Source organism: Elaeis guineensis, chromosome 3 (genome assembly GCF_000442705.2).
Source record: "Elaeis guineensis isolate ETL-2024a chromosome 3, EG11, whole genome shotgun sequence".
Classification (NCBI taxonomy): domain Eukaryota; kingdom Viridiplantae; phylum Streptophyta; class Magnoliopsida; order Arecales; family Arecaceae; genus Elaeis; species Elaeis guineensis.
In genome coordinates this window covers 29283692-29307994 of record NC_025995.2, presented here as the reverse complement: position 1 = coordinate 29307994, position 24303 = coordinate 29283692, and the positions used below count along the sequence as shown (strand labels likewise).

Below are 24303 nucleotides of genomic sequence, written 5' to 3'. Positions count from 1 at the left end.
ATGTCAAACTCGCTCAGTTTCACAGCCCACTTCGCCAACCATCCTGATGTGTCGGGGTGGTGCAGGATCGCTCTCAGGGGTTGGTCGGTGAGAACTATGATAGCGTGCACCTGAAAGTACGGACAGAGTCGCTGTGCTGAAATGACCAAGGCAAATATCATTTTCTCTGCCTTCGAGTATCGAGTTTCGGCTTCGTGGAGTACTTTGCTGATGTAATATATCGGCTGGTGAACTCGGCTCTCGTTCTCTCGGATGAGCACCGAGCTAACCGCCTCTAAAGAGGTAGCCAAGTAAAGATACAGCGTTTCCCTGACCTCCGGCCTCACAAGCAGGGGCGGAGAAGTCAAATATTTCTTCAGTTCCTTGAAGGCCTGTCGGCACTCGTCCAGCCAAGAGAAGTGCTTTGCTTATCTCAGGGTTTTGAAGAACGGGAGGCATCTCTCGGCCGATCGAAAAATGAATTGACTAAGCACGATGATTCTTTTGTTGAGCTGCTGCACCTCTTTTTTGGTGTTCGGATGCCGCATGTCGACGATTGCTTTGATCTTTTTGGGGTTGGCCTCGATTCCTCGTTGCGAAACAAGGAACCCGAGGAACTTCCCCGAAGTCACTCCGAAGGCGCACTTAGTTGGGTTCAGCTTCATCCGATGTCATCGTAGAGTGCGGAAGGTTTCTTCAAGATCTTGCACATGGTCTAAGGTTTGTGCACTCTTCACCAGCATGTCGTCCACGTACACCTCCATGTTGCGCCCGATTTAGTCTTTGAAGACCTTATTGACGAGTCGCTGGTAGGTAGCCCCGGCGTTCTTCAGATCGAAGGGCATTACTCTGTAGCAGTAAAGGCCCTTGGCGGTCATGAAAGCCGTATGCTCCTCATCCTCGGGCGCCATCCGGATCTAGTTGTATCCGACGAAGGCGTCCATGAAGCTGAGCAGTCGATAGCCGGACGTCGCATCCACCAGCTGGTCGATCTTTGAAAGTGGAAAGCTGTCCTTCGAGCAGGCCCGATTCAAGTCAGTGTAGTCGATGCAGATCCTCCACTTCCCGTTGGCTTTCTTCACCATGACGACATTGGTGAGCCAATCGGGATATGTGGTCTCTCTGATGAAGCCTGCCTCGAGTAGCTTGTCCACTTCTTCATCGATGGCCTTTTGCCTTTCGGGAGCAAAAGACCGCTTCTTCTGCCTCACCGGCCGCATGCCAGGGTTGATGTTGAGTCGGTGGGTCATTGTTTTCGGGGGAATGCCGGACATATCCGCTGCCGACCAAGTGACTACGTCGGCATTGGCTTTCAACAGCTCTATGAGCTGCCACCGCCCTGGGTCGGATAATTGCGATCCGACCCTGACCACCCGTTCGGAATTTTCTGTTATCAGGATGGAAACTAGTTGCTCGGCCGGTTCACCCCGTTCCTGCTCTTCTCATTGATCCAGCTTGTCGATCGGTAGGGAATCCTCCCGCGCATCACTCCGAGTCGAGATTTGGAAGCATCGTCGGGTGAGTTGTTGGTCCCCGTACATTTCTCCAACTCCATTTTTAGTCGAAAACCAAACCAGCAGATGATACGTCGAGACTATTGCTCTGAAGGCGTTTAGTCCAGGTCTTTCAAGTATGACGTTGTAAGCCGAAGACACTTGGATGACCGTGAAAGTTAAATGGGCGGTGCTTTGTTGTGGTTCGATTCCAGCCGTCATAGGGAGGGTAATTTCTCCTTCCACTGTGACGGCGTCTCTAGCGAAACCTATCAGGGGCGTAGAGACTTTCTTGAGCCGATCAGCTGACAGTCACATTCGGGAGAAAGTCGAGTAGAACAAAATATTGGTCGAACTTTCATTATCGACGAGAATTTTTTTTACATCATAATTAGCTATTGTTGCCGAGACAACAACAGCGTCATCATGGGGAGTTTGGATTCTCTGAGTATCTTCATCTGTAAAGGTGATTACATTATCCTGACGCAGCTTTTTGTCGACTCCCTTGTAGCAGTCGTCCCCCGATCTGCTCGTTTGGAGATCATGTTGATGACCCCGACCGTTGGTTGGTTGTTCGCCGCTCCCTCAGTTGGTTGGGCTCGTCGATCGGGGACGGATCGAGTCAGCAGGCTCAATCGAAATTTATCGAGGTACCCTCGTCGTATGAGGACCTCAATCTCATCTTTGAGCTGGATGCACTGCTCCGTGTTGTGGTCGTGGCCCCGATGAAATTGGCAGTACTTTCACCGGTCGAGGCCCTTTGCCTTCAAAAGCGGAGGCCGTCGCAGATATTCTTCCCCTTCGATCTCTATCAAAATCTGTGCACGAGGAGCAGAGAGAGGGGTATAGGAATCATACCTGGGATGCGTCGGCCTCAAACTCCACCGTCGAGGTGATCTCGGGCTCCGTCGTTCGGGTGAGACACGTCTGTTGGTCGGGGGCTTGCTAGGCTCGGCAGGAGCTCGACCTTTCCTTCGCTTCTCTTTCGGGCCCTTGGCCTCAGTCAGGCGTCGGTCGGAAGCTCCCTCATCTGTGCGCATGTATTTGTACGCGCGCTCCAGCAGTTCGGCGTATGTTCGGGGGAGGGTCTTGTCCAAGGAGTATATGAATCGAGACCCCCTTAGCCCCCTCTTCATGGCTGAGATAGCCATGTCTTCGTTGAGGTCCCAAACCTCGAGTGTGGCCGTGTTGAATCACATCACGAAGTGTCGGAGCGTCTCGTTTTCTCCCTGCTTGAGGGAAAAAAGGCTGTCGGAGGTCCGTGGGGGCTTCCAGCTAGTGCTGAAGTGGGCCACGAAAGCATGTTCGAGTTGCCCAAAGGAGTGGATGCTTCCTGAGCGGAGGTCAGAGTACCAAGCCCTGGCGGCCTTGTGAAGTGTGGCGGGGAAGTCGATACAGAGAAGGGCATCGATCGCCCCTTGGATCGTCATGAGAGCCTTGTAGCTCTCTAGATGGTCGACAGGGTCGGTAGAGCCATCGTAAGGCTCCACGTGTGGCATCTTGAATCGACTGGAGATCGATTCGTCGAATATGAGTCAGGAGAGATGTTGGGCGGTCTGGAAGTCGACGTCGTTCGAGGACTTCTGTCCGTCCACCTGCAGCTGGGCAAGCTGATGGTCAATTTTCTCGAACCTGCGTTCATAGTCGTCAGCCCGTCGGTGCGGAGAGACCTCGGGAGTGGAGTCTCCCGACGAATCTGAGAGAGAGGCGGACGACGTTCGCGGCCGCTTCTCCTTCCTCGCTCGTTCCAGCTGGGAAGGAGACGGTCGTCGAGACCGGCGGGTATCATGTCGGGGCCGCCTCTCCTCCTCCCGGTGGGAGTATTGTGACGGCTGCTCCTGGAGAGGGGATGGAGACCGATGCAGGCATCGGCGGCTGCTTTTGGAGGGCATCGGGTGCACCGCCGGTTGCTCCGCTGGCGAGTGCGGCAACCGGGTTGGTTGTTGTTGAAGGCTCTTGACCGTGTCCTTTAGCACGGTAATCTGCCGCACGATCGCCGCGATCTGCACCTCCGTGGTCACCACGGGATGCGGAGAGCTAGGTTCCGCCATGGAGGGTGGAGGAGAGGCCTCTTCCCGACGGAAAGAGTGTCTTGCCGATCCGGTGGCCCTCGATCGCTGAGCTCTGGTTCTTGTCATCTCGAAAGGATGTTTTGAATTCTGTGGGGGTCGTGATCCCTGCGTCCTCCCTACCTGACGCGCCAAACCTGTTGTGGCCAATCCCCTCGTCGCCTGGTCGTCGGGAACGAGCGCCTGCAAAAGAAGTCCGCACTGACCGGAGGTGTCTCCGGTGGGGACCCTTCGACGGTCAAGTCAGAGAGGAAACTAGACAACAGTAGAAAAGAATCAAGGAGCTCAGTGAGAGAGAGAGAGAGGGTAGAGTAAGCCCAAGGGTTTCGAAGGAACCCCCCAGCACTGTTGCCTTCCCCATTTTATAGTAGAGCACGGCATGGCATCGTCATTAATGGCGCAGACAATGGGAGAGTTCTCAAATCGCCGGAGGCTGTCAGGGTCGCCATAGGGCTGTCAAATCGCCGTGGGGCTGTCAAATCACTAGGGTTGACCCATGCCTTAAGTGGGACAATGTCCCAGGGTGGCTGCGCCGCATGTGGCGGCCCTCAGCAGCCGTACGGTGTTCGAAGGAGCCGATCGACCTTACGTCGGTATTTGGCCGTAGGACGCCGGGTGAAGACCTAGGGACCCTCCGGCGGTCAGTTGAGCGCATTGCGGGAGTCAGATATCGAGCTCCGCAGTTCGGCCAGTCGGGAACGGAGAGGGTCTGCCCGACCGACATATATTCGGTCGGGCGGTATCGGCAGTCGTCGGTCGGTGCGGTCGGTAGAGTCGGACGCCGGCCAGACGGGTCCGACGGTGAGTCAGCATGAGAGGGGCCGGTCGGTATATCCCAACAAGAATTTTATGTAGATAATAAGTTTAGAAAGTGGATACCTTGATTATTTGATTGCAAACTAATAGTTTGGATCAATTAGCTTTTCTAAAGTTGGTCCAAGAAAATACTGTCTTACTTTAAAATTAGGAAGTATTACAACAATGCAAACCCATGTTCCCGTAATTCTTTTTCTCTTCTTCCATATCCTTTTCTCTCCTATGTCAAACGTTAGTCCCAAAATCCATATTCCTTCACCACCTTGACACTTGATCCTCTACTGTTCCTCCATAATGCCACTTAGCAGTTAGTGGTGATAAAGTCGATGCTATTGATTGCCATTCCTCTTCTATGGTCTTGGAGGAGTGGATGAGGTGTGGCAATGCCAAAAATAGAAAGGGAAAGAGTAATAAATAGATTTTTTTTAAAAAAAAGTGTTTGGCACGGTATCTTGATTAAAGTTCTCGTTTGGAAATAGTGATATCTCCATGATGATGCAAATGAATCACTGAAATCCAATCTCCAGGTACAGTTTCTAATATTAGCATTATATTATTTTCCTCAACCACCGCACTGATTAAAGTAGAGGATCGCTTTTATTATAGTTCGTATTTAAAGAAGCAAATTTATGAAAATGTAAAGAATATTTACTAATGTAAATCTTTGACGTCTCGCTTAAGGAGATATGTGCCATCCAGTAAAGCTATCAACCATTGGCTGTAAAGGAGACTCATTAACTTAATTTCCTCGGCAAAATAGTGGAAAGTTTCCTGAAAAAATGGACCGAAAAAATGGACCGCAGGAAGAGAACTTTGATAAATATTGAATCTTTCTTGTATATGGAGAGGGGTAACTGATTTGTTGGGAGAACAACACTAATTTATGGTAATAGTGAAACATGTGTGTGTGTGTTAGAGAGAGAGGGAGAGAGAGCGCGCTAGAAAGATTGAGATTTAATCAGATTTCTTTTTTAGTTAAGCTTGTGGAGCTATATACGATCTAGATTTAAGATTTAAGATTCATTTGGTATTGCTTTTATTTTTTTTTTATTTTTTAAAAATAAAATTATAGATAAAAATATATATTTGGCAATATTTTTTTTATTTTTCAAAAAAAAATTTTATTTTTTAAAAAATAAAATAAAATAATAAATACCTCCACCATCATATTATCATTGCTGTCGCTACCATTAGGATTGTTGTACCCTCACTCTCCACTCTACCCCCATAAAAAAAAAAACCATCATTATCATCGTCGTCAGATCCTGACACTTCTATCATCTCCTTTACCATAATACCACATCGGTATCACTATCTCTATTGTATTATTACCTCGACTGCCTTTGCTGCTACTACCACTCTCTCCATCATCATATTTATTCTTGAAATATAATTAATTAAAATAAAAAAAAATTAAAAAAATTATTTTTATATTTGAAAATAGAAAAATATAAGTTTTGCCAAATGGTGCCTTAGTTAATGGTGTTGTTTACAATACAACTAGGGTAGCAGCTTGAGATAAGTTCCAATTTAAAATACATGAATCTTCGAGCATTTCTTTTCCTAATAAAGAGCATTTTCATTTCCTTCTTGTCTCCAGAAGGAAACTAAAAGCATGGTAGGATGAAAACTATATAATATAATATATGTATAAATTATATTATATAATATTATATATTATCTATATTATATATTATATGATATACATAATATAATATTATTATATATAATAATATTTATATAATAAATAATATTATAAAAAATATAGATAGATTTTAATAATTTATTTAAAAAATAATAATGTAAAAGAACATAACTAATGAACGCTGAAACCACCTTCCAATCTATAAAAAAAATATGTATAAATTATTTTTTATATAAATATTATCTAAAAAATATTTATTTAAAAAATATAAATTTCTAAATAAATTTTTTTTCCCTCTAAGAAACAAATCCTTAAGAAATCCAATTATCTTGCGCGAGCATCACCTTCATCACATCACAGCATGCTTCCTTCAACTCCACAGCACCAAGAATCAGCACACTTTGGATATCAAAACACATTAAGCAATCAAATTTCACAAAGTCATTCCAACCTATTCTTCTCTTCCAAGACCAATCAACTCTTGAAATGTCTCAGGACTTTCCAAATATTTATCCTAACTTGGATAAGATAAACTAAGACCATAAACATTAGCTAATTTAACCAAATTTAAAAATAAACATATATCGAGTATCCACGAAGCTATTAGCTTATAGTAAATCCATGAAGCCATCGGCTTCGGAACTGTTAAAAGTTGCATACGGCAATTGAACAGCAAAATCTACCAATACATGGAAGGAATGGTTGGCTGGTTAGCTTTCAGGATCAGGAGGTTACATTGAGATTAGTGGAATAATTGGGCTGCTCCAAACTGGGCTACCAATTCTGGGGCATGGGTGCAAATATAGACGTCAAAATTCAAAAAAGAAAAAAAAAAAAAAAAAGAGTCATCTAAATGCACCAACCTATCGACCACATGACAACAGATTATGGTGGACATAACTCGAGCATAATATAACAATATATATTATGATGATATTTTTCCTGGATTAATTTAAAACTCAAACGTTTCAACAAATTTTGGTGGAATACAACAGCCTCTGAACAGCATTAAGCACTTTCCGAATGCACCAAAATGCTGGAAATCAAAATCCACCAATATCGGGGCTGATCTGGATTTTTGCCTACCATAACAAGGAGCGTAAATCACAGAAACCACAAAATTTCCCACACTAGGGCCTTAGGATCCATCCATTAACCGCTCATGACCTCACTTCCATCGGAGTCACGAGAAGCATCGATGACATGTGCAAGTGCACCACTCTCTTCATCAATTTCCATTTCATTTTCAGATTCTTCCTCCTCGCTGTCTTTGTCCTCATAAACAACTGGTGGAATCTCTTTCTCAGCCTCATCACCAGGGAACTGCAAAGAAGAGCATAGCTTAGTTCTCAGAAGTCCATTAAATAATCTTATTAGCACAACAAGAAGCAGAACTCACCCCAGCAAACAGGTAATCCAGACAAGTAGAAAGCTGCACGGCCGAGCGAAATGTTGAAATCCTTGAGTCTATAAGCTGCCAAAAGTACAAATAGTGACATGCAATCTAGTACATATTAAATCACACAGTATATCCAATAGCTCGGCCAGAAAGAATCAACTAGTGGTGCATGGTAGTTGCAATCCTTTTGAGTGTAAATGCAAAAGAAACAGGGTGCACCATTATTTTGGCTGGGGCAGGGCCTTGTGTCATACTATTACACGTTTAAGAAGAAAGAAGAAAAGAAGATGCTGCTGATGGGTGCTAGTGCATACACACCATACTCAATCCTCATAATACTTGTATTGGTCTTAACAGAGCATCATTTGCCATTTGCTACTTGGTTGGCAGACATTTATCTGGCATGCTGATCGAAGCTCATATCAGGGCTTCTAATAAGACAGGGCTAAACAAGACCATCTTACATGACATCTTATTAATGATTGAGATGGATGGAGTAATTGGCAGTCTGGGACTCCGGATGGTTATTGGGGAAAGAATTGTTTTTGGCACCACATTGACTGGGAAGTGGTATCGCAAAGAAAAAACTGAAAGCTAAGGAAGCTGGAATACAAGTGCATTTTTCAATGAACTGGAAGATTTCTACAGAATTCCCATAAATATTATCACTTTACAAGACGTTAGATGCACATTTTTCATATCATACTGGGGAAGCAAAGGCACATTACTTGCAAAAAAGGTACATTATAACTAGGAAGTTTAGAGCATTGGCACACTAATCTCTATAGATCCAATATATATATATATATATGCACACTGCATTTATGCCTGACATTCTTTTATTGAGACATTACAGACCAAGGCAAAATTTTCATTTGTTTAAGACATCATAAAAATGAAGCTCTTCATAAAACAGGTCAATTGAGAGATGAATGATACCTGGTATAAAGAATTCAGAATGAGTAGCGATGATTGTTGAGATGCTATACTGCTTGCATGTTGACTGAGCAAACTACTTAGCCATGGAAGTGCACAAACCAATACTGCACCTCTGTGACAGGAGATGGAATATAGAAAACAAATTGCAAGTTGAGTGCTTCATAAAAAATTGGAAACAAGCATATAAAATCATATAGCAATTTAAGTTAGAAGAACATAAAAACTAAATACAGTTTAAAGCTAAAAGCATCTATCGCTCTTCTATTAACATAACAGAACAATTTAATCCACTCATACAAGCAAAATTTAAAAGAACGGAACAACTTGATCCACTCATACAAGCAAAATTTAATAGAATGGGCCTACATTTTTTATCAAAGCTATTTCAGATTTCCAAAAGAGAGATTCACTTGAATAAAAACTTGCATCACATAAGACATTTCTCTCTCATGACTCGAGGGCTCCATGGGAGTTTCTCATCCTGTCTGCATGCAAGTTTGCACCTTCTCGAGGTTTTCAAATTCCTTATAGAAGCCTGTTGATCAGATATTTGATACCCAAGAATAGGAGAGAGGATAGAACTCTGGAAGAAACTGGTTCTTACAGATGAAGAAAAAAAGGTCTTCAAGTGGAGAAGAATTTGACTAGAAAGGCAAGTGGTCTGGAAACCTGCTGACCTTTCAATGCAGAAGCAATGAAGACTGCCTAAAATGGTCTGGAAACCATTGAAAGGCATGGCTGTCAAAGAGTTGGGAGAGAACTTCCTCCTTTTACAATCTCAAAAGTCAAGATGATCGAGAGAAAGTGGTTGTAGGTGAACTTTCAAGTTTTGAAAGGCCATTAGTTCTATGAAAGAATTTTGAAGCTAATAACCAGCCATCTGAAATAAAATTCCTGGTCATCATTTTGACTTCAAGTTCATAATCTACCACTCAATTGTATGAATAAAGTAATGGGGTGGAAGATAAGTAACAAGTTGGAGAAAACTAGATCTATGAATGCAGATAGTAATGAAGTATGCTGGGGACAATAAATATGAGTTTGAGAAAGAACAGACACAACCAAAACATTACCAAGAAGAATTACTACGGAGGATTTAAATGGGAAACAAATCTGGCCACATCTAAAGCATGAGAAGTTACCAAATTTCTGTTATTTCAGTGGTCTTTTAGATCATAAAGCCAGACCATATGAGAACATTGAAGTTGATTGAAGTAGGGAAAAATCCTAAACTTCAATATATAACCTCACTCCAAGCAAATCCATATCGAAGTACGAGGATGTTCATCAAAGAGAAGTACCCTGAAGGAAAAAAATGAGCAAAATAATGTGACAAATATGCAGCAGAAGCTCAAGCGTCATGAAGGGGCTAGCCATGGGGAATAGGGAATAATCAAGGGGAATGAGAAAGATGATGATACATCACAAACTAAAATATCCAATCTGATTAAGTCTAATCAATTGGTGGAAATTTAACAGAGTTTTCACACTACCACAACAATGGGAAGTTATCAAAGTACTATCAGGAAAAGGAGTTTTCCAGAAAGAGAAGGGAGATGCTTGTGGCAGATATCAACCATAAGCCTTTTTAAAAGTTCAGACTTGTCATGGGCCAAGACATAGCCTGGTTTCCAATATTACTGAAATGGAACTAGGTATAAACCAAAATCAGCTTGACAAGAATATCAGCCTGCAATAACAATAGATGATGAGAAGGAAAAGTCTTCAAAGAATACAAAAGCAAGCAATTCTCACAGAAGAACACAGAAAATATGAGCACATGCTCTGAAAGATGGACATGAAAAGTAAAGTCTCATCGATAGAATAATTGGAAGCAAAAGAACTTTTGATAAACATGTTGAAGACTGAAGTGAGAAAAAAAATGCAAGCATCCAGTAGCAGAGGAACAGGACGAAGTTAGTAATGAAAGATCGGTAATAACTGGTTTCACCAGTCGCCAGGAACCATGGAAGTGTTACATTGGAACTGCCAGTTTCAGCCCTCAAAGCTTTAATTAAGAGGGACATTCCTGCAGTGGTGTTTTCTCAGGGAAATGAAGATGGGTAAAGAAAGCAATCGGAAAATAAAAGCAAAATATGATTTCCAGAATGCTTTCATTGTGCTAAGCAATGGACCCATCAGGTGGATTGTCTGATATGAAAGGACAGTGAAATACTTTTGCAGAATTATTCCAAACATCACATTGATGTAACTGTTGGTTCCATAAGAAGCAAAAATTGGTGGCTGACAGGTTTTTATGGGAACCCAGAGCAATCAAGAAAAATGAGTGTTAGGATTTCCTGAAATTTCTAGCTTGAAAATGAACTTGCATTGGCTATATACAGGGGATTTTAATGAAGGCAAAATAAAACAAGGGACAGTAGAGAAATCAGAAAATACATATGCAAAGATTTAGAGCAGTAAGAGAGAGTTATTTGCATGATTTAGGTTTTGAAGGCTATAAGTTTACATGGAGTAATAAGCAAATTGGTGATCATAATATACAAAAAGATTAGATCGAGCATTACAAACTTTAGAATGGAGCAACATATACCCATCAACACGGACTGGGTCTAACGAATGTGGGGATATTACAGATAATACATGGAACATGAATCTGACGGGAAGCAGAATGGGGAAAGTTTCTCAAAAGATAAGAAATATGCAAGAGAAGTTAAAAACAGTGGAACAAAAATAACTTTGATAATGTTAATATACAGCTGCACGTTTTGAATGAGAAATTGAAGGTGACTGGTCCCAAACAGTCACTGTGGAATCTAAGAAAAAGGAAATGGAAATGCATCAAAGATAGATCAAATCTTGACTAGGGAGGAAATGATGAGGAAGCAGCAGTCTAGATCATTATAATTGAAGAAGGGAAATCAAAACACTGCTTGTTCTTCTTAGAAAGGGTAGAGGTAGATCACATAGTTTTAGTATACAGAGACCCAAACACGGCATGTTTTCATGATAAAGCATCACAGAGACAGAAAGAATAAGATTGTTGGGTTAAAGGATATCCATGTTATTTGGCACACAAAGAAAAAAGAAATAGAAGAGGTGGCTGGGAACTATTTCAAAATAAATATCACTTTCGTGCATCTGTAGGCTTATGATTTAGAAAAAGTTTTGAGAAAGTTGAAAACCATATATCTGATGACATGAATAGAGCTCTATGGCTGCCCTTGACATCAGACAAGGTATGCCAAGCTACTTTCCAAATCCATCATTTAAAAGCTCTAGGACCTAATGGGATGCCTGGCCTTTTTAATCAAAAATATTGGAAGTCTGTTGGTCATGATATAACAAACAGCCCTGGAGTTTTTTGACAATGATAGTTCTTTTTAGATAAAATTAACTTCACACATATAGCTCTTATTCCTATGGTAAACAAGGTTGATGACCCAATTCTGTCCTATTAATTTATGTAATTTTTTAATGAAATTTTTGCCGAAGCACTTGCAAATAGTCTGAAAGAAAGTTTTATCTCGAATTGTTTTTGAAAACCAAAGAGCTTTTATCCCTTGTTTGGTTAATCACTGACAATATTCTTGTGGCTTTGAAGTCATTGATTCTCTAAAAAGCAAATGCCAAGGTCGGAAAATTTGTCTAACTTTGAAACTTGACATGAGTAAAGCTTATGATAGGATCAAACAAATTTTTCTTGAACAAATGGCAATAAACTGGATTTGCTGAAAAATGGGCCCCTCACATTATAAAATGCATCTCATCCGTTAGTTACTCTGGCTTATCAATGGTCCACACGAAGGTTATTTCACTCCCTCAAGAGGTTGGATCTCTCTCTCTCTACCCCCCTCTCCCCCCCCCGGCCCAAATTTCTTTCTAATTCATGCAGAAGGACTCTCATCACTTACTCATGATGCTGAAAACAAAGAAGAAATTCATCATGTCTCAGCAGGTAGGGCAGTGCCAAAGATTTCTCATTTATTCCTTGCAGATGACAAACTTATATCTATACAGCACTATTAAATACTTATGAGAAGGCTTCAGGACAAGTTATGAATTTGAATAAATTAAACATCACCTTCAGTAAGAAATGTCCAAGAGAATTAAAGGAAGAATCGACTTGACTATTGGACGTTCAAGTGGCAGAATCATGAAAGTATTTGGGTTTTGTGGGAAGATCAAGGAAAATTTTAGTTAACAACGTCAGAGAACAGGTGGAGAAAAGACTGCAGGAATGGAAAGAGAAATTCTTATCACATGCAGGAAGAGAAGTTTGATCAAACCAATAGCACAAGCTGTCCATACTTATGAGCTGTTTTTCTCACCAAAACAATTTTGTGCTGAAGTTAACTCTTTGATGGGAAAATTTTGGTGGGGACAAAAAAAAAATGAAATAAAGATCCACCGGGCGGGATGGAATAAATTGTGCCAACCAAAAGATGAAGGAGTCAGCTTTCGATAATTGCAAGCTTTCAACAAAGCAATGTTAGGTAAGCAAGCTTGATGACTTTCAAAAGTGAGGCCTCAATTTTTAAAGTCCTTCAATCCAAATACTTTCCTTCACATCATTTTTGAGAGAGCAAAGAGCAAATCCATCATACACAGAGAGTATTTGGGTGACAACATTTATTATAGAGGAAGGCTGTAGATGCCAGGTAAGAGATGTTGAATGTGTTAAAATATGGAAGGACAGATGGTTACCTACAAAAAGCACCGTCAAAGTCATTTCATCTCAAAGAGTTTTGGAGCCAGAAGCAAGTGTCCATCAATTGATTTAAAAAAAAAAAATGATAGAACATAGAACCATGACATGGTTATCAAAGTGTTCTTGACTTGATAGAGCATAGAACCATGACATGGTTATCAAACCGATCCTGACTTTTATATTTATGACTATTTTAGGGTTGCCATCAAGTGATAATTTCCTCAAGATAGATTGATTTGGAAAGCAGCTGCTGATGGAGCCTCCAGAGTAAACAATGCCTATAAATTTATTTTGGAAAAGGAAAATATTATGATTCAAGTTAGGGGACTTCACATTTAAATTGCACTATTACTTTTGCCTCCAAATCTCTCATAGGCACAAATGTGGAAGCTCAAAATTCTAGCAAAGATCCAATTATTTTGGTGGCAAGTTCTTCAATATATATTGCCAACAGAAATATATTTGGTAAAAAGAATAGTTGACGGATAATATTATGTGTCAAGCATGTGGACAAGAAGACTCAGGTTCGCATATACTAAGAAATTGAAATTCTGCTCAACAAGGCTGGCTAGTTTCTCCTTTTGGGTTGTGCTCTGATGTCTGCAAGGCAACAGATATGTGGGATTGGGCTCAATAGATGAAAGATGAATTTGATTTTCAGGTCTGAACATGTTTGTGATGATTGCTTGGTCAAATTGGCAACACAGAAATGATATTATATTCAACCAACTTAACAAGGATCCTATTTCGGTGGTGAAAAGAGCTTTTCTTTTGTTAGCAGATTTCCAAAGTACACAGGATGTGAAAGAGAAGCTTAAATATCCTGGAATATGTTTGGGAGCCTCCCAGCGAACCTTTTTATAAGCTGAATATCAATGGAGCCTCCCAGTGAACCTTTTTATCAGCTGAATATCAAAGGAGCTTTGTTTGACAACAAACAAGAAGGAATTGGATGTCATTAGAGCTTATAAAGGAGACTTAACTGCCACTTCATCTAAACAAGTTCACACACACACACACATGCACATATGCGCAGATGCACGCACACACCCACACACGCGCACACACCCATGCCCATGCGTGCACACACGCATGCAAGCACGCACACACATGCGTGCACACACACAGATATGTATGCATATATGTATATATATGTATATGTGTGCATATATGTATATATATGTATATGTGTATGCATATGTATATGGATATATGTGTGCATATATGTATATATATGTCTATATATGTATATGTGTATGCATATGTATATATATATACATGTGTGCATATATGTATATATATGTATATGTGTATGCATATGTATATATATATGTATATGTGTATATATATGTATATGTATATGTGTCTATATATGTATATGTGTATGCATATGTATATATATATACATGTGTGCATATATGTATATATATGTATATGTGTATGCATATGTATATGTATATGTATATGTATATATATATATATATATATATATATATATGTATATATGTATATATATATGTACATATATGTATATATATATATGTGTGTGTGCGTGCGCGCGCGCGTGTGTGTAAACTTGCCTGTGTACATTACACCTTGCTTTACATATGGTACCCCACAGGTTTGAGAAGAACTAGAAATTTGAAATGTGGAGTACCATGCAAATGGTCACAGAAACACAGGAAGGTTGAAACAGAATGCCAAAAACAATTGTTAGGAATAGATACTTCACATATCAAAAGATATGGGATCTGTATACTACTAAAATATATAGGTAATTAAATGTTTGAAGAGGCATTGTAAAGAAATCTTCATCTAGTTCAGGGATGGACTCCATTGCAGATAACTTACTTTAAGCTGTCTGTTTTACCAATCCACAAAACGAACAGTAAAACAAGGATGTGGAACCTGGAAATGAAGGCTTATGCATACCTTTCAAACTTAGCATTAAAGACATCCTACTAAAGGTACAAAAGGAGATGGAGACAGACACCAAGTGGTACTTTATGTGATACCTGCCTTTTATAAAGGAGTCAGGAGTAAGGAACCATGGCCCGAAACCAAACTTTTATGTGGAAGCCAAGAAATGAGAAAGTGATAATTCAGAAATTAGTATTATGAAGGAAAAAAGACAAAAAGTTTCTAAGGCTATTGTTGTATGGCTGCAAAATTTTCTGAGCTCTCTGTGTCAAATTTAATTTGAAGAACCACAAGATGCAGTAAACTGCTGCATATCCTAGACCATTCAAGAAGACCTGAATAGAAATAAAAATTAAAATGAAAGGATAATCACTAACATGCAGTGTTTTGAACCCACTGAATAAGAATAGAGAATCTAAGAAAAGAAAAAGACAGAAAAAGAAGAGAAGTGGCACTAAACAAAAGGTGAATCTTGAGAAGAGAAGGCTGTCACTCCTACTTAGTGCCAACAGTGATGAACTACTTCAATCTAAATGCCAAATCTCTAGCATTTTAAACACGGTGCATAAGGCCACATATATGGATACGGTCCCTTGGTTGTACCACATTGCCTATATGCAGTTACCATATGCAGTCATATTGCATTATATGTCGAAAAGCCAGTTCATTAACACTATGTGGCCATGCATCGATTAGCATTTTATAGCTGTATACGTGGCCCATTTAGCATTATGAGGCCAATCATTTGGCACGCTCTTATGCAGGCCTTACGGATAAAGCATGTCCAAACTGATAGGAACAAGGATGATTTCAATCATGTTGTAATTATTTCTATTCATATTAAGTACTACGTATTGAGCACTAGTTTTTAGTTGTCATTCTAATATTATTATCCAAAAATAAACTTTACTATCGTGATTGCTGTTTGTATGGTACTTAATGTATCTTATTTATTTTTATAAAGTTAAAATGTACTAACTGCATATGCAGCCCACATACCATATATGCAGTATCCCTTGACCACATGGATACCGCAGCTGTTTTTTAAACATTGCAAATTTCTAAATGGCACTATCGAGTAAACTTCTTTCTATAAATCTAGTTTCTTTGCTACAACATTTAATACCTTTCAGTTTTCCGTTGTGCAGCTGCAGTGAAACATGAAACATGTGTATGCTTGCAACTGAACATGCTGTATTTGAGGGGAAAGGGAGTGGTGAATAGACTTTATGTTATGCCCAACTTAGGTCATTTAACCTTACTACAACAAACAATCTCAGCCACCCATACATGAAGTAAACATAATTTGTCTCAGTTCAATACTAAGCAGTATTAGCCTCATTTATAATACCAATATGTTACCTTGATGGGAGCACAGATTTAAGAGATGCTAAAAGTTTGAGAACTTCTGCTGGATTTAGAAGTGAGATCGACTTTTCAATGACCTGCAAGTAGGCATTATAATAATCAAGAAACCTAAAGACAGATCGCAGTTGAAATAAATTAACGAAGCAGCAAAAGCTTCAGTATCTTAGCAAGATATTGAGTTGGTTTCAAGGTTTCTGAGTTTGAGATACTGAAGAAGACATTTATGCCTATGCAATGTTCTAAAATTTCAGAATCAACTCAGAGACCAATCCTTCTGTTTCTGAGTCACATTTATTGCAGCATCATAGTTTATATGAGATACTCACCAAACTGAAAATGTTGTCAAACTCTAGATATTAGGATAGGATTATAAATTGATATGCATAACTTCCCTAGTTATCAAGCAGTTCTACAAGCTTATAAATCTACAGGATGGTCATTTAGCAGGAATCGGCAGCAATTTTTAGTCCATTCTCACTTTCAGAGTAACATTATTAAAGCAAAACAAGACAAACCCTTTCATCCCTAGTGTACAAACAGTCCAAAAGCAATGCGTGATCTTCAGCATGTAGTGCTTGCTTGAGCAAAATATGCACTGAATCTGCACTGGGGGGCTTTAAAGTTGGAGAGGGTTCTTGCTTGGAACTGCTCTTTGGTTCATCATCAAGCAAGTCTAGACTTGCAAGTTTTTCCTCCATAGTTGGCTCATCCAAATTAACTTCACCACCAAATTCTTGCATTCCCCCTAGAAAATGCATTAAAAATTAATTATAGAGATAATCATCAGGAAAAAACATTTACAAATTTGTCATTTATTTTCCTTCATGAACACTACGACAATTCAATATCACATCATGGATGACCAAAGAAAAACATTTCAACCTTAATTTACAAACATATAATTAAAATGAGGAATGATTTAGGAGAAAAAGGGTTTTTTGCATGCATATCCTTGCAAATATGGCTTATTACATGTTTACCCAATTACACTCCAGAAATCACTATTTGCATATATGCCCTTAAAACATCCAATTCTTTCATGGATACCCCTCCAGTTATTTTTTTGGTTAAACCATTTTGAGTATCATTTGGCTTTTGCCCTTTGACATTAATACCCCTGAGGAAAAAACTTACATTCCGTTTGTATCAAAAAAAGCTACATTGTCCACATTTTTCATGGGTATTAATGTAAAAGGGTAAAAAGTCATTTTACACTTAAAATGGTTTTTCATTAATATTGTCAAATAAAAAATTTAACAGAATGGTGTCAATGCAATAAAAACAACATGATTTGAGGGACGTATATGCAAATAGTGCTTTCAGAGGGTAAATATGTCATAATTGATAATTACAAGGATATATACATACATGTATATACATGTATATATATGCATATATACATGTATATACATGTGTGTGTGTGTATGTATACATATACATACATATATGTATATACATGCATATATATATACATGCATACATACATATATGTATATATATACATACATATATGTATATATATAGATATATGTATATGTATGCATATATATGTATATGTATGCATATATATGTATGTATATATGCATATGCACGTATATATATATCTATATACATACATACATATACATGCATATGCACGTATATATATATATCTATATACATACATACATACATAACATATATATATATCTATATACATGCATGCATGCATGCATGCATACGTATATGTGTGTATATGCAAAAAACCCCAAAAAAAAAATGAAATTCCAGGATATTAAAGGCCGCTTAACCAAGGATAAAATTTGCTCTTTGTTGCAAATAGCTGAAATGATTCAGAAATATCATGGTCGAAAACAAACAAGAGCATAAAACCAAAAGATGGTTCAACTAAGACCATCCGAAGGCAGTTTTTCAATAAATTTTTGTAACTATCCCTGAAGCTTGCATTCGCCTTTAAGTGTTGCTTAGTCATTCACTAGTGGCCATCAATATTAGGAAAGCGGAGTTAGTTGACTAGAAGTACAATGGTCGATTTTAATTTTAACCAATATTCTGGACCTAGTCCTACGACATGTTAGCTAAGTCAACAAATGCATATTTAACAAGCGTAACACATAAGGTTGTTAAAATGCCTAGATGGTGGCTCCAACAAATGCATAGGCAGGATGCCTTAGGTGGTCAAGCAAGCACCTGGAGTTAAAAATTCTCATAGTTTATTAAGATGAATATGAATATAAGTCTTTAATCAAAATATCAATAAAATAATAACAACAACCCTAACTTCCAGGTTTCTCCCTTTCAATTGTTTGCTGCCCCAAGTTCTCTTCTGGTCACAAATAATGGAGAGGGCCAAGAACTAAGAGAAAAGCTTGACACAGAGTCATCATTAGAAAATGAGATTAGACCTAATATGGATGGTTGTGATATTAACATTGAATCGCTTTGATAAATATAGTCAAGTATTCATTAGTGCATCCCAAATTACTAGATAGTAGATCTGGTTCATATAATATATGTAGGGAAACTATTGAAACTTGAAGTATTAAATAAAATAAGGAATAGGCATCCAAAAAGGAGCCCACCTAGTAACAAGGTGCCCGATATGTGGCCATTGGCCAAGTGCTCAAGAAGCTGCCTTGCCTAGTGGCTTCTAGAGCATTGGGCATCTAAGCAGCCACCTGTGACAACCTTGGTAACCAAGCCAAAATAATTGATCTTGAATCTCATTTGTAATTTCAGTTATGACTTTCTAACAATAAAGGAACAGAGATGGCATGATTTACTTGACAGCATGCTACTTACCAGCAGGAATACAATTTCCTTCACTCGAAGGATATACATCTGATGCTACACGCTTCTTCGCTTTTTTCTTCTTGATTGGAGTGGTGGTTGCTTCCAATTCATGATCCTTGGATTTTCCTTCACTATCTGCTGCAACATCAAAGAAAACATGAAAATCATGTAAAAGATACTTTGATAGATAACAGCCTTTTTCATATAGCAATATTGTTAATGCAGTCTTGACCATTTAAGGCAGGGTTTTAATGAATTTACAGGACTCCTCCAATATGTTCCTGTGAGCGGTCATATCCTACATCAGGATCAAATTCACTCTTGCTACTTTCACCATAGTCTATATTCACCTACGAATTTCTCTTCTTATACATACATACATACATACATACATATACATATATATATATATATATGAATCATATCCCACCAAATTAACTAGCAAGATTACTTACTTCCAAAAAACATCAAAAGAAAGTTATTAGCATAAAAACATCAAAAACTATTTCAAACAAAGATTGGCAATAGAAATGTTATTACAACATTATTACCATGTTCCTCAGTATGAACATCATAAGTTTTACAATATTCCACAAAACTTGGACCATGGATCTAACATTGCAGCACACAATGCCAAAGTATACTCAAACTAATATTTATCAAATTCACTTGCATTCATTAACCAAATTAGTCAGGAAGATAGATGGACCCATCATATTTTCCACAAACAACTATGAATCTTCTCCACCCCTCTAAAATACAAATATAATGTTGTATGTTTTCTCCCCAAAAATAGGCTTGTTGCTTGAAGAAGACCTTTGAAACTTGTAAGAGGAGCCACTTTTCCCCATTATTCATTAGAAAATTAAAAAGAATCAAATTGTATTATCCTGCACCCCCAATTACAAAGCCTTATAGTAAAGAGCATGTCCAAGCACCTTATAGCTGGAATTCCAAAGAGCACACATATCACCATGCAATTTCTTCTTAACATCTAGAAAACATTTTCAGAAACTAAAGAAACTCACATTCTCGAATAGACTAGCTCCTTACATAGCTAATCCCATCATGATTTCCAGAACCACATTATAAATGAGCTTCAAGCCAGCTTGCACAACAACATTCTAAATATGTGCACAAAAATGAAAATGCAAAAAAATGAACCATTACAGTGAAGAATGTTCTTTGCAAGCAGAGAGCTTCCATGAGAAGCAATTATGAAGTCATTATACGATATATTATCTAAGATTATGCGCAAGGCTTTGCTTTCAATTGTCCCACTATAATAAGCATAAAACAACAACATTTGCAGCTAACAACCCATCATGCGGAGTTAAAACTTTGAATCTTATGATCAAGGTTTCCGAAACTGGTACCAGTGGCCGTATCGACCAGTCAGCGGTACGGTTCGGGTGCGGTTCCATACCATACTATATCGGACCGACGCAAACCAACACATGGAGGAGGAAAAAAGAGAAAGAGAGAGAAATACAGAGAGGGGGGGAAACCGAAGATGACGAAGGAGAAACGGTTGGAGAGGCCGCCAGACGACGTCTGGCTGGCTGCCATGGCCACCTGATGGCGCAGTCCATGCGGGCGACGTCGTGGGCGTGAAACAGAGGCGTCACTCCTGTTTCACAGATTTTTTTAAAAAAATCCGAAAAAATGTGAAGTCGGCAAACCACTTAACCCATTGTCGGCTTCACTATTTTAGCCTTTTTTTAAAAAAATTATTTTAGTGAAGCCGACAAACAGATTGCCAGCTTCATTGTTTTAAATTTTTTTAAAAAAAAAATTAAAAAATAAAACTGGCAAATCGATTGCCGACTTCACTATTCATCGGGCTTTTTAGAAAATCCGATGAAGGAACAGGGACGATCGGCCCCGTTCCACGATCGCAGCTCCGCCAGCACGGTCTCCGCTATCCGGTGGCCACGGCAGCCACCTGACAACCTCCAGCATCCCCTCCACTGGCTATGCGTGCCTCCGGTACACGCTCCCCCTCTATCTCTCTCTCTTTCTCGCTTTTAACCGAGCCCTATCAGGCATCACAAGACCACGGTGGCTTCCGCGGCCCTTCAGTGGCCACAGCGAGCCACCGACGGCCTCCGACGGCACCTCCCCCTCCTCTCTCTCTCCCCCTCCCCCTCTATTTCCTTCTCTTTCTTCTCCAGCACCAACGTGTGCCGTTTTCCACACCGGAACAGTCTCGGTTCCCTGTCGGTCTGGTTCAGCATGCCCCGAACCATCCAATTCGGGACGGTTCTGAGAACACTGCTTATGATTCTCTTTTGCAACTTCCAATTATTATCAATATTAATCTGCAGTAACACAAATGCAATAATCATGTATGATAGAGGATTTCTAATTGTAAGATGTCAAGCATATCCTACCACAGCTTATCCTAAACAATTCTTGAACAATGCCCTTTTCCTTAATAAAGACATTATGTCCATTTTTAATGGTGAATAGACTCACCTTTTTAAATTGAAGGCATGTAATACTCATTAGATGTCAACCGCATCCTTCAACAAGTGAAAATGGATTTTCACCACATACAACCAGAAACACAGTGCTCTTGGAGGAGCATCTGGATCAAATTCATAATTCTTGAGTGTTTTTGCTTCCATAAACTTGTGTCCCACTAGAGAGCAAACATTGTCTAATATCATGCTTGACTTTACTAGGGCATCTATAAAAATTGCTTTATAGAAGATATGTATCATTTCTAAAAGTAGCAAAGGGAAAAAAAAAAAACTTAGAATGATTTCATCAAGCCCTTTTCTTTACCTTTTCCATCTTGAATCTTCTGAAAATCATCCTGCACCTTCAAAGTAGTTTTTTTACTTTTGCGACTTTTGTGCTCTCTAGATTTGGCCTCTAGATCAATTGTTGCACCATCCATTGTCATGAAATTGTTATGAAAATCTGCATCAAAGAATTGAAGGACACAAACAACATATTAAAACAAGATATCATGAATTTTCACCAACATAATGTTTAGAAATTCTAGTAAGGATTGGAAATTAAATGCTTCATCTAACCTAACTACCCCACAAGAAAATGAAAAAGACTATAGATCACCCGCTATTGGGTTTTGGGATGGGCAGACCTCCGGCGTCGCCTCCACTATGAGCTGCCTCCACTACGAGCCGCCGGGCAGAGAGAGAGGAAAGTTGGAGTGGAAGGTAGGAAAGTCGGAGGTAGGAAAGTCGGAGTGGAAGGGCCGCCGAGAGTAGAATAGACAAGGGGAATCGGACTTGATATGGGGTTTAGGTATTAGGGTTTAATTTTAATTTTCTCAATTTTCTCCAATATCTCATTGCCATATATTTTTCTCCTTAAATTCACAGCTTTTGTTTTTCCAAAAAAAAATAAATAACTTATTTATATTCGGCCGTTCTGAGCCTCCTACCACATGAAAAACCAATACAAAATATAGGAAAATCAACAAAAACAAAGAAAATGTTAAAAAATTAAAAGACAAGACCTTTTCCCGCATACTTCTCACACAAATGTATACTCACAAACGCCTGGTGCATGAGCATACGAAAAATTAAGAAAAAAACCTCCAGCCATCCTCTAAACTTCCCTATTCCGCCCCTCCATGCCTCCCACCTGATTGAGAGCATACGAAAAATTTAGGAAAAAGCCGCCAGCCATCATCTAAACTTCCCTATTCCGCCCCTCCATGCCTCCCACCTGATTGAGACTTCTGAGAATGGATGAACTTCCCTATTCGACCGCTCCGAGCCTCCCACCAGACTGAGGCTCACAGAGAAAAAACCAAGGCAAAATATACGAAAAATCAACGAAAACAAAGGAAAGGTGAAAAAATTAAAAGCACCTGAGGGAGATCGGAGAGGAAGGCCGACGCCGGTGACGATGAGGAGGAAGGCCACGGCGGAGACCGGTGGGAGCTAGCGGCGAGGAAAGCAGAGAGGTGTAGGGGGAGGCCGACGCCGATGTTGATGAAGAGGAAGGCGACGGCTCAGACCGGCGGCGGGGAGGAGGTGGGCGTCCCAGGGCTCGGGAAGGGTTCGACGAAAAAACAAATCGCTGCCGGTGCGTGAAAAAAACCCTCGTGAGAGTCCAGAGCGAGCCAGGAGGGCTCCGGACTTGCTTTTAATGTATTGTGTGTGTGTGTATATATATATATTTTTTCAATTTTTATTATATTGAAAAGACTACATAGTTTCACATCAGCTTACCAATCAGGATCGGCGGTATAATAATCCTTCTTAGAAGCTGGTTGACCGGTTTTATTAGAATCCGACGGGGTCGACGGCTTTCGGTTGGGCTTGATTCTCCCGTCCGACCTCCACCAATCGAGCCAATTTTTATAATAATTAATTTTGAGTCCGTATATTATATGCGGAGCCTAGATCGCATCATTAATTTTTATAAAATTAATTATTTTTTAGATTAATAAATTAATATGATAAAATAATATCTATTTAAATTTTTTATATCAATTCATATTTTCAATTGCATACATGAATAAATTTTAATTATAAAAATATAATAATATCATACTTTATCACACCATTTAATTCACATACATGAATTTTAATTCAATCATTTAATACTATAATATTTTTTTATTTAATTTAATAATATTTTATAGATTTCTTTTGATCCACATGGCATTCATAGATGATAAGTTGATGCTTACGTAGATAAGTTAACTTATTAACATACTTTCTCTTAGTTTTTACTTTTATATATATATATATATATTAGCTTATAACCCATCCATGCTATACAATTATTTTATTAGAAATCTTTCTTTTTCTTCCGTCTTTTATATATATATATATATATATATTAGCTTATAACCCATCCATGCTATACAATTATTTTATTAGAAATCTTTCTTTTTATTTCATCTCACATACATAATACTAAAAATATTTTTTTATTATTTATGCAGGAAAATTGAGAAGGTTGACGACTTTTGTGTAATCCTAATCCTCCCCAATTTCCTAGACTACTACTCTCTCTCCTATCTATGCAAAAAAAAATTGAGAATGTTGGCGACCTTTGCATCGTCCTCACCTTCAGCCTCCTCGCTGCTCCTGATTTCTCCGATTTGCGCTTCCTACCCCACCACCATGCTTCTCTCGACCTCCCAATCACCGTCGTCTCTCTCCAGATTGCCCACACCACCTACCTCGTTCCTAGGCTATTTGCCCTAACGATCCCGATCG

The 24303-nt window shown here is 39.2% G+C and overlaps 1 protein-coding gene across 4 annotated transcripts; it reads right to left on the bottom strand.

Annotated features, from left to right (window-relative positions):
• Positions 1-6903: 6903 nt before the first annotated feature.
• On the bottom strand, positions 6904-23217 carry LOC140856454 (uncharacterized). Of its 4 annotated transcripts, none has more exons than XM_073253748.1 (8): positions 22941-23217; positions 21884-22021; positions 19103-19231; positions 16816-17045; positions 16295-16377; positions 8341-8452; positions 7402-7476; positions 6904-7325 (listed from the first exon to the last, which is right to left on the bottom strand). In XM_073253748.1, exons 2-8 carry the CDS (start codon positions 22002-22004, stop codon positions 7155-7157), a joined length of 921 nt encoding a protein of 306 aa, XP_073109849.1. In that variant the 5' UTR covers positions 22005-22021; positions 22941-23217; the 3' UTR covers positions 6904-7154. The 4 variants fall into 4 exon arrangements, with proteins under 4 accessions (XP_073109849.1, XP_073109852.1, XP_073109850.1 ...); XM_073253751.1 differs by having other exon boundaries at positions 19103-19228; XM_073253749.1 differs by lacking the exon at positions 22941-23217 and adding an exon at positions 22178-22363.
• Between the last annotated feature and the right edge of the window lie 1086 nt (positions 23218-24303).